We start from the raw sequence: 10,345 nt of genomic DNA, 5'->3' as shown, positions 1-10,345 counted from the left end.
TGAGCCCAACCAGATCCTTTCCATATTTTCTTCCTTTAGTTTACCATTTGTTCTGTGCTCATAACAGAGCAGGCTTCACCAGAGAGTGAATTAGAGTATCATCTGGACCAGAAGCTGAATGTTTTTCTTATTTTTAAAAAATCTGCTTTTAATTTTTATCTCGCTCTTTTTCCCCCATGGGATACCACTTTATATTCTGTTTGAAATAAGGCAAAATACAAATAAATTACATATTCCTCAATTGCATATGTTTTGTCATTTCTGAAATCAGAGTGCATCTCACAGTCAGTGCCCTTGGGAAATGGAGAATTCCAATGTCAAGTACACCTGGAATGGCAGCAGATACTTCCCTCATGCACAGCCTGCAGGAACCTGGAGGAGGCGCAGCCCTGGCACTGAGGGAAGAGAGATTGTGGTATAACTCATAGCAGTAGGCGAGGATTCCTCTGTTTTGAGATGAACTGAGACAGGGAGGGGGTCACGCTAATTTCTGCTTTTGAAGTAATTGACCTCAGTCAAGGTTAATGTAGCTACTGCTTTCGTTTGATTTGGGAGACCTCACGGAAGTAGTTTACGGAAACAGCTCCTTCTTTCGTCTCTTGCCTTATGCCCTAGAAGTTTTCAGCTGGCCACAGAAGTTGTGCCCTTTGGCACACTGGGGTGGAGACAGTTGTGAGGACAGCTGGACTTGGAGACGCCCTTGGGGATCAAAGCCCTGATCTGGGAAGCGGTGCCTTGACTGCCACCCTCACATGGCCAGGCAGGCTGGACAGGAGGTGGACTTGCTCTGGGCCCTGAAGGATTGAAAGAATATTTTTCAAAAGATTTCAATTATGGAACAAGGAGCAAAAATTCCTATTTTACAAAAGAGAAATCTGTAAAAGCACAAGGGTATCCGACTATGTCCCCTGCCTACCTGAGGAGTGCAGGCAGCTGCCAGCAACTTCAGGTCACTTGCAGACTCCACCCACTGAAATCTGGCACCTTGTCGTCTTTCTCCAGCCATGCACCAGTTTGGGATTGGCCACTCTGAAGCAACTCAGCAAGGCCAAGGGGGAAAGATATCCAAATCAGGGGTCAATTACTCCATGCGCTTTAGCCCAGTACTTTCACTTCTTGGCACTCACCCTGGGGAACATGGCAGAGCAAGGTGCTGGGATTTATGTACAAGTGTAGTCTATAAAACTTCAGCATGGAAAATAAGCTTGAAGTCTACCAAAAGAGGCATGGTTAAATAAATTGTGGTACACCCATTCAATGGAACACTGGGTAGTAATTGAAAATCATGGTTTTGAAGTATCTTTAATGGGAAAATACTCAAAATTCAGAGTGCTATTAAGGTTACAAGAAGCCCTGGTGGTGCAGTGCTTAAGTGCTCATTTGCTAACCTAAAAGTCAGTGGTTCAAACCCACCAGGAGCTCTGCAGAGGAAAGATGTGGCAGTCTGTTTCCATAAAGATTACAGCCTTGGAAATCCTATGAGGCAGTTTACTCTGTCCTATAGGGTCACTATGAGTCAGGATGGACTTGATAGCAATGGGTTTGGTTTTTGGTATTCAGGTTACAAAATAATCCATATGGTACAAAAATCCTTATTTTGTATTAGAATATATCATAGAACAATGACTTGGTGGAACTACAGAAAGTATTACTGTTTGCTATATTGGTGGAGGGACTCAGAGTGATTTAAAGTTTTCTTTTAGGCTGAATTGTCTTACCAAAGGTTAATACAATGAATATATACCACATTGTATTTGCAGTGAAGAAGTCGTTGGTCTTGCAAAATTCTACATGCGATCTCCAGCATCGTTTCTATCACCAAGGCCATATTTTACGACTACCAATCCTTCATCCTTGTTTCCAACTTTCGCATTCCAATCACCAGTAATCATCAATGCATCCTGATTGCATGTTTGATCAATTTCAGACTGCAGAAGCTGGTAAAAATCTTCAATTTCTTCATCTTGGCCTTAGTGGTTGGTGCGTACATTTGAATAATAGTAGTATTACCTGGTCTTCCTTGTAGACGTCTGGGTATTATCCTATCACTGCTAGCGTTGTACTTCAGGATAGACCTTGAAATGCTCTTTTTGACGATGAATGCAATGCCATTCCTCTTCAAGTTGTCATTGCCAGCATAGTAGACCGTATGATTGTCCAATTCAGAATGGCCAATACCAGTCCATTTCAGCTCACCAACGCCTAAGATATCGATGTTTATGTGTTCCATTTCATTTTTCACAATTTCCAATTTTTCTAGATTCATACTTCCTACATTTCACATTCCAATTATTAATGGATGTTTGCAGCTGTTTATTCTCATTTTGAGTCTTACCATGTTAGCAAATGAAGATCTTGAAAGCCTGACTCCATCCACGTCACTAAGGTCGTCTCTACTTTGAGGAGGAGTCTCTTCCCCAGTTGTCTTTTGAGTGCCTTCCAACCTAGGGGGCTCATCTTCCAGCACTATATCAGACAATGTTCCGTTTCTATTCATAAGGTTTTCACTGCTTAATGCTTTTCAGAAGTAGACTGCCAGGTCCTTCTTTTTAGTCTGTCTTAGACTGGCAGTTCAGCTGAAACCTGTCCACCATAGGTGACCCTGCTGCTATCTGAATACCAGTGGCATAGCTTCCAGCATTACAGCAATACCCAAGCCCTATAGTACAATAAACAGACACGACTTTTTCATTGCAAACACTTTTTTTCAACAACATAAACGGTGACTATACACACGGAGCTAGCCAGATGGAATACACAGGAATCAAACTGACTACATTTGTGGAAAGAGACAATGGAAAGGCTCAATATCATCAGTCAGAACAAGGCCAGAGGCCGACTGCGGAACAGACCATCAATTGCTCATCTGCAAGTTCAAGTTGAAACTGAAGAAAATTAGAATAAGTCCACAAGACCCAAAGTATGACCTTGAGTATATCCCACCTGAATTTAGAGACCATCTCAAGAACAGATTTGACGTGTTGAACACTAATGACCAAAGACCAGACAAGTTGTTGGATGACATCAAGGACATTATACATAAAGAAAGCAAGAGGTCATTAAAAAGACAAGAAAGAAAGAAAAGACCAGAAGAGATGTCAGATAAGACTCTGAAACTTGCTCTTGAACACTGAGTAGCTAAAGCAAAAGGAAGAAATGATGAAGTAAAAGAACTGAACAGAAGATTTCAAAGGGTAGCTCGAGAAGACCAAAGGGAAAGTATTATAATGACATGTACACAGAGCTGGAGATAGAAAACCAAAGGGGAGGGACATGCTTGGCATTTCTCAAGCTGAAAGAACTGAAGAAAAAGTTCAAGCCTCGAGTTGCAATAGTGAAAGATTCTATGGGGAAAATATTAAAAGACGCAGGAGGCATCAAAAGAAGATGGAAGGAATATACAGAGTCAGCATACCAAAAAGAATTGGTCGACGTTCAGCCATTTCAAGAAGTAGCATATGATCAGAAAGAAGTCCAAGCTGCAATGAAGGCTTTAGCAAAAAACAAGGCTCCAGGAATTGATGGAATAGCGATTGAGATATTTCAACAAATGGATGCAGCACTGGAAGTGCTCAATCGTCTATGCCAAGAAATTTGTAAGACAGCTACCTGGACAACCAGCTGGAAGAGATCCATATTTGTACTCATTCCCAAGAAAGATGATCCAACCAAATGCGGAAATTATCGAACAATATCATTAATATCACACTCAAGTAAAAGTTTGCTGAAGATCATTCAAAAGTGGCTGCAGCGGTTTATCGACAGGGAACTGCCAGAAATTCAGACGGGATTCAGAAGAGGACGTGCAACCAGGGATATCATTGCTGATGTCAGGTGAATCCTGGCTGAAAGCAGAGAATACCAGAAAGATGTTTACCTGATTTTATTGATTATTTATTATGTGTGGATCATAACAAGTTATGTATAACATTGCAAAGAATGGGAATTCCAGAGCACTTAATTGTGCTGATGAGGAACCTGTATATAGATAAAGAAGCAGTTGTTCAGACAGAACAAAGGGATACTGTGTGGTTTAAAGTCAAGAAAGTTGTGTGTCAGGGTTGTATCCTTTCACCATACCTATTGGATCTGTATGCTGAGCAAATAATTCGAGAAGCTGGACTATAAGAAGAACAGGGCATCAGGATTGGAGGAAGACTCATTAACAGCCTGTGTTATGCAGATGACACAACCTTGCTTGCTGAAAGTAAAGAGGACTTGAAGTACTTCCTGATGAGGATCAAAGCCCACAGCCTTCAGTATGGATTACACCTCAACATAGAGAAAACAAAAATCCTCACAACTGGACCAGTAAGCAACTTCATGATATACGGAGAAAAGACTGAAGTTGTCACGGATTTCATTTTACTTGGTTCCACAATCAACACCCATGAAAGCAGCAGTCAGGAAATCAAAAGACGCATCGCATTGGGCAAATCTGCTACAAAAGACCTCTTGAAAGTGTTGAAAAGCAAAGATGTCACCTTGAAGACTAAGGGTGCCAGACCCAAGTCCTGGTATTTTCAATCGCATCATATGCATGCGAAAACTGAACAATGAATAAGGAAGACCGAAGAATTGACACCTTTGAATTGTGGTGCTGGCGAAGAGTACTGAACATACCATGGACTGCCAAAAGAACGAACAGGTCTGTCTTGGACGAAGTACAACCAGAATACTCCTTAGAAGCAAGGATGGCGAGACTAAGTCTTACAGACTTTGGAGATGTTGTCAGGAGTGATCAATCCCTGGAGAAGGACATCATGCTTGGTAAAGTAGAGGGTCAGCGAAAAAGAGGAAGACCCTCAACGAGATGAATTGACACAGTTGCTCCAACAATGCGCTCAAGCATAAAAACGATTGTGAGGATGGCGCAGGACCCGGCAGTGTTTCTTTCTGTTGTACGTAGGGTCGCTATGAGTCGGAACCGACTCCAGGGCCCCTAACAACACGACAACATATACCACATTGAATTAATAGTCAAGTTACAGTAGGAAGTCAACTTCATTTTTAAAAAAAATTACAACACACAAAAGAAGGGCTCTGCAAACAGTCTTGGGAAGAATCAAAGACAAAAAAGAAACGAAGGCGCCCATCGCAATAAAAAGATACCATAAGCACAGGGATCACCTATTAGCTGCTGAAGAAATTGCTTGGGGAGGCGGGGTTGCGCTGCGTGGGGGCGCGGCCAGGGGCACCACTTCCGGGGCGGGGCCTCGGCCGAAACCGCGCGCTCTAGAGCGGCCGGTCTCCATGGCAACCAGCGGGGTCCGCGCTAGGCCTTCCAGTCGCTGCGGCCGCGCCGGCCCCGCCTGCACAAAGGACGCGCGGTGACTCGGCCTCCCAGGCCCCCGACCCGGTGCCGGTCCCGCTTCTGCTGGAGGCCGCGCCGCCGCCCGCCGGTCTTCCCGCCGCCATCGTGCAGGCCGGCTGCCTGATCCGGAAGCAGTTGTGGCCTGCCGCCGCCGCGGTGACCATCTTGGTCGCCGCATCGGGGCATCTTGGTCGCGGCGGACGGAGCCGCGGAGGAAGCCGCGGAGACCCAGGTACGCGACCGCCCCCCTGGCCCCGGGCCCCGTCGCCGTTGTCGCCCCGGCCGCTGCAGGTGCCATCGCCTTTGTTCCCCCCGGCCGGGTCGGGCTGCGGGGGCCCCGGGCTTTGTGTGGCCTGGCCCCCAACACCCCGACCCGCGCCACTCCTCCACGGTCTGCCCGTCGTTCTGCCATCGAGATCTTTTTAAAATTATTCTTTTAATCCTTCAGGGCCCAGCCCAGAGCAAGTCCGCCTCCTGTCCGGCCCGCGTGCCGTGTGAGGGCGCAGGAGAGGCGCCAAGGGGCCTGCCCGCCTGCTCGGACCCGGTCCTTCAGAGCCCTCAGGCTCCGTCTGCCCTGCCTTCTGATTTGGTCTCCTCGGCCACTCTACTCTGAATCCCACCCTTCCCGCGATTTCTTTTTGGTTCATCCCCTATTTTAGGGTTATCTAGATTTTGGGCTACCCATATCTCCATCCCCATATCCCCGCATCCGCCCACATCCGTCTCGGCCTTTGGCTGACCTCTGGCCAACATGGTCCAACCCCAGACATCAAAAGCTGAAACCGCGGCCTCCGCAGCGTCTACCAACGGGCAAATGGAGGATGTCATCGACACCCTGACCTCCCTGCGCCTTACCAACTCCGCGCTGCGGCGGGAGGCCTCCACCCTGCGGGCCGAGAAGGCCAACCTCACCAACATGCTGGAGAGCGTCATGGCAGAGCTGACGCTGCTGCGCACCAGGGCGCGGATTCCGGGCGCTCTGCAGATCACCCCACCCATCTCCGCAATCACCTCAAATGGGACTCGGCCGATGACCACTCCTCCCACCTCTCTACCCGAGCCCTTCTCTGGAGACCCCGGCCAGTTGGCGGGCTTCTTGATGCAGATGGACAGGTTTATGATCTTCCAGGCCTCCCGCTTCCCCGGTGAGGCAGAGCGAGTGGCCTTCCTGGTGTCCCGTCTGACTGGGGACGCCGAGAAGTGGGCCATTCCCCACATGCAGCCGGACAGCCCTTTGCGAAACAACTACCAGGGCTTCCTGGCGGAGTTGCGGAGAACCTACAAGTCTCCCCTGCGGCACGCGCGGCGCGCCCAAAGCCGGAAGACTTCTGCCTCTAATAGGGCTGTGAGGGAGCGGCAGATGCTGTGCCGCCAGCTGGCCGCAGCGGGCACAGGGCCCTGCCCGGTGCATCCCGCCTCCAGCGGGACTAGTCCAGCTCCAGCCCTGCCCACACAAGCACGGAACGTTTAAGAATCCGCCACCAACCTGGTAGCATACGACCTTTGCTGCGTAGATGAAATATCTGCACAACAGCATAGCCCTTGTTTGAAGAACAGCACTTCCTGTCGAGATCTCAGTCCTGTTCCAGAAGGAGACCTTCCTTCCATCACTGTGGGTGCTCTGGTGCCCACCTTGCTGTGCTTCCCCTTGTTATGTGCTGGCTTTGTACCTACAGCTCCATGCATGTTTGCCTCTCTGTTGCTTGCTACCCCAGCTATTCTGATGACGACGGCTCTGCTGCCCAGTCACACCGATGCCACAACACGCTCGCACACCATTTGGGCTGACTCAACCTGGCGTTCACGGAGGCGCCTCCTGCACCCTCTGCAGCCCTGGGCAGCTCCTCACCGGGGTGCCCTGTTCTCACTGAGGACCTCTGGACAGAGCGAAGCCTGTTTGCAAATCTGGTGGCTCGTCGAGTGTACGTGGAGAGGGTGTCTGGCTTCCTGTCCGGGCCCTGCTCCCAGTGGCCATGTGATCCCTCTGCTAGGAGTGGAGTGCTAGCATTTCTGGGGGCAGGCTTTACTTTGCACATGAATACAGAGTGCAGTATGCCCAGTCCCTCCTGGCACCTAGGAAGGCCTAAAAGTGCAGCAAAAGGGAGAATCCCCGGGGAGGCAGCACCTCTGCCAACACTGGGCGGTGTCTGGTCATGTTCTGACAGCTTCAGGACCTTTGAGGATGTGGAACTGGCCTGCCACGTAAGGGCATTGTGGACTTGGGACCACTGGCTGGTTCCATCAGGCTGACCCAGATGGCAGATTCTTGCATGTCCACACCTGAGACTCATGCAGGCTGGGGGGCGGGGGGCATTGGTGACTCACACTTTCCCACCCTGGGGCTCCCATGGGAATTACCACAAGGTGCTCGTTCAGCTCCTCCTCGTGGTCCATGCCACTTGCCAGTGCTGGGCCTTGCCTAGCTTGAGACCCATTCCCGTCTTCATTCAGGCAATCTGCGGCCTTCCCCTCAGCCTCCGCAGCTGCCACAGCATCTCTAGGTCCAGAGGCTCACCAAGCTTGCCCTTCTAGTGCCTGGGCCGCCCTCAGATGGCCCGCCTTTGTATAAGGAAATGTGCTCCCTGGTTTTCGTGACTTGGCACTCAAGGCAGGGAGGCATTGCCTCTGGCAGCCCCAGCCAGGGCCTCAGTGGTATCTGTCAAAGAAGAGCAGTGGACTACCTCGTCCTAATGTGTTGGCACTCTTGTCCTGATTCTGAGAGAGAAAGCTGTCCTTCTTAGTGGTGGACAGCCTTGAGCTTCCTCACAGGGGTGACCAAGAAGCCACATCCTAAAGGAGACTTGGCCAAGCCCTTTGGCCTGTGATGCTCCCACCATATTTCAATGCCAAATGAACTGTGTTCACGTGACCGCCTGGACCGTGGGGGGAAGTGGGTGCCTTACCCTGGGTCCATCTGCCCCTGGTCCAAATGGTCCTGGCTTGACTACAGAGGGACAGCTTCTGCCCCAACCCAAAGACACACGTCTTGAGATACCCTGAGGGTGGGTCCTGACCCACCCTCTCATCCTAAGAGTTTTGATGATGCTGGGAGAAGCGACTGTGTTCCTGAAGCAACCACTGCCTCACACGGTCAAGGGTGCCTGGACCGTGGCCACCTGCTCATTGTAAACTCCGTTAGCCCGATCGCCCTGCTGACCAACCGCCTGAACACAGGCTTCAGGTTCCCCTGACGCCAGCCGAGGCTGTTCAGGGGGACCATGGTGCTCGTTAAGCATGAATGGAGAAAGGATGCACAGTGGCACCCCCACGGTGGGGGGACTGACGGGAGGTGCACAGCTCACTTTCTCTCTGTGCTCAGTTCTCCAGCAGCTGTGCTGGCAGGATGTGTACCTGCCAGGTGGAGGTGCTCTGGGTTGAAGGTCCAGTGACACCTGGGGAAGGGTGGCCAGCAAGACATAAAAGACAACCTGAAGGCTTCCTTGTGGCCCATCCCAGTTAGGGTAGGCGACCCAGTGTGGTCCTCTGCCTTGTCACCCACCCTGGGTCTGCCCAGTGGTGTTTAGAAAGTGCTTGCATGTTTGCATTGGGAGCCAAGGCTGGCCGTCCTCCCTGCCCATGACCATGAGCAGCCCCTTTGCAATGGCGGATAGTGCCAGGCCAGACTCATTGCGTTTGATGGCTCGACTGTGCTCTAGCTCTTGGTGTTCACGTGTGTGAGCTGGGGAGTGGTGTTCTTGTACCTTTGTGACCTTCTTGATGACTTTCTACCACTTTGGGAAATGGAGCAGATGAGAGAGGGTCGGGGGTGCCCTCCACACTGGACTTGTTGGAGGAGCTGAGGAAGCTATTGTGGTTCTAGGGGACGACATTTTAGTCTCCAGCTGAAGAGGATGAGTCCTGAGCTCCAGGAAACCCAAGAGTGGGACCACAGTGATGGGGGGACTCAGGCTGAAGAAGCCAGTGGGGAGGGGAGACGCTTTGTACATATTCTGGGGCTGTAATGTCTCTAAATGTGAGAGAACAGGTATTGATTTATAAAAGAGACAGGCGGTTAGTAGTGTTACACAGTGCATGTGAGGGAAAGTTCTGGGTGTTTTCATGATGTTGACATATTATTTGGGCTGTGTAGATGTCTTTCTGGTCCGCGTGACTCCCCATCTGGTAAGTGAGCTTCGTGGCATCACAGGCCTGATGTGAGACGGGATCTAGAATACAGGGCGACTGGCCCAAGGCATAGTGTGACCTGGGGGGGACTTACAGTCGTGCCCTAAAGTGTGTCATGACTTCTGGGAACAGCACAGACCACCTCCTTGGTCCTGGGAAGTGTGTCGTGTCAATGACGAGGAGTGGAAAAATACCCGCCTTTCCTGATGCACGTGCTCCCGTGTCGGGGGGCAGAGGCACCCCCAGTGACCTCAGGCTTGGCAGTTGGGCCCCTAAGAGAGGGAACAGATGAGGGGGTGTTGGGCAGACACTTAGATTCATGGAGGGAGTAAACCCTCTGACTGTATCAAAGGACACACTGGGGCCACCTCGGGGGGTGGAGTCTTGGTGGGAAGAGGAGGAAGTCCGGAGGTAGCTTCCCTTGCAGAAGCCCGTTGTGTTTTGCACCCAGAGCTGTAAGGGAGGCGTCAGTTTAGAGACTTAAGGATGAAGATGGAAGATGGGTCTATTTGGGGAAGGCGGCGTAGAACAGACTGCTGGGTCGAATGGAAAAAGCTTATCAGTCGGGGGAGGAGGCTGGGGCTTAGGGCAGATCCTGCCGTCCCCTAGTCAGTGTAAATGGAACTGATGTCTCCCATAGAGTCCCCTCGGGATCCTGACACGCTGTGGTGGCGGTGGGCCTGACGCAGGTGTGGCGGGGGAGACAGGAGGCAACCCAGCTCCTCCTGTGAGCATCACCGACACCTGTCCGTGAACAGGTGACAGCGTGCTCGGTCTGTTCACTGTAGACGTCAACCCACACGTTATGGAAGTTTTGGAAACTAAAGTAAAGAGAGAAGGTAAAACGAACACGTTGGTGTCTGTCCTTCCAGGTCCACCCCCGCCCCCCGCCGCTGCCCCGCTCCA

The 10,345-nt window shown here is 50.7% G+C and overlaps 2 protein-coding genes across 2 annotated transcripts; one reads left to right on the top strand and one right to left on the bottom strand.

Annotated features, from left to right (window-relative positions):
- Positions 1-5,126: 5,126 nt before the first annotated feature.
- On the bottom strand, positions 5,127-5,726 carry LOC105756463 (putative uncharacterized protein WWC2-AS2). Its single transcript, XM_012556544.1, has one exon. It carries the CDS (start codon positions 5,724-5,726, stop codon positions 5,127-5,129), a length of 600 nt encoding a protein of 199 aa, XP_012411998.1.
- A 316-nt stretch (positions 5,727-6,042) lies between these two features.
- Positions 6,043-6,877, top strand: RTL6 (retrotransposon Gag like 6). Its single transcript, XM_004379999.3, has one exon. It carries the CDS (start codon positions 6,066-6,068, stop codon positions 6,783-6,785), a length of 720 nt encoding a protein of 239 aa, XP_004380056.1. The 5' UTR covers positions 6,043-6,065; the 3' UTR covers positions 6,786-6,877.
- The last annotated feature ends 3,468 nt before the right edge of the window (positions 6,878-10,345 follow it).

This window comes from Trichechus manatus, unplaced genomic scaffold (genome assembly GCF_000243295.1).
Source record: "Trichechus manatus latirostris isolate Lorelei unplaced genomic scaffold, TriManLat1.0 scaffold00069, whole genome shotgun sequence".
In the NCBI taxonomy this organism is placed as follows: domain Eukaryota; kingdom Metazoa; phylum Chordata; class Mammalia; order Sirenia; family Trichechidae; genus Trichechus; species Trichechus manatus.
This window is presented reverse-complemented; position numbering and strand designations above follow the sequence as displayed.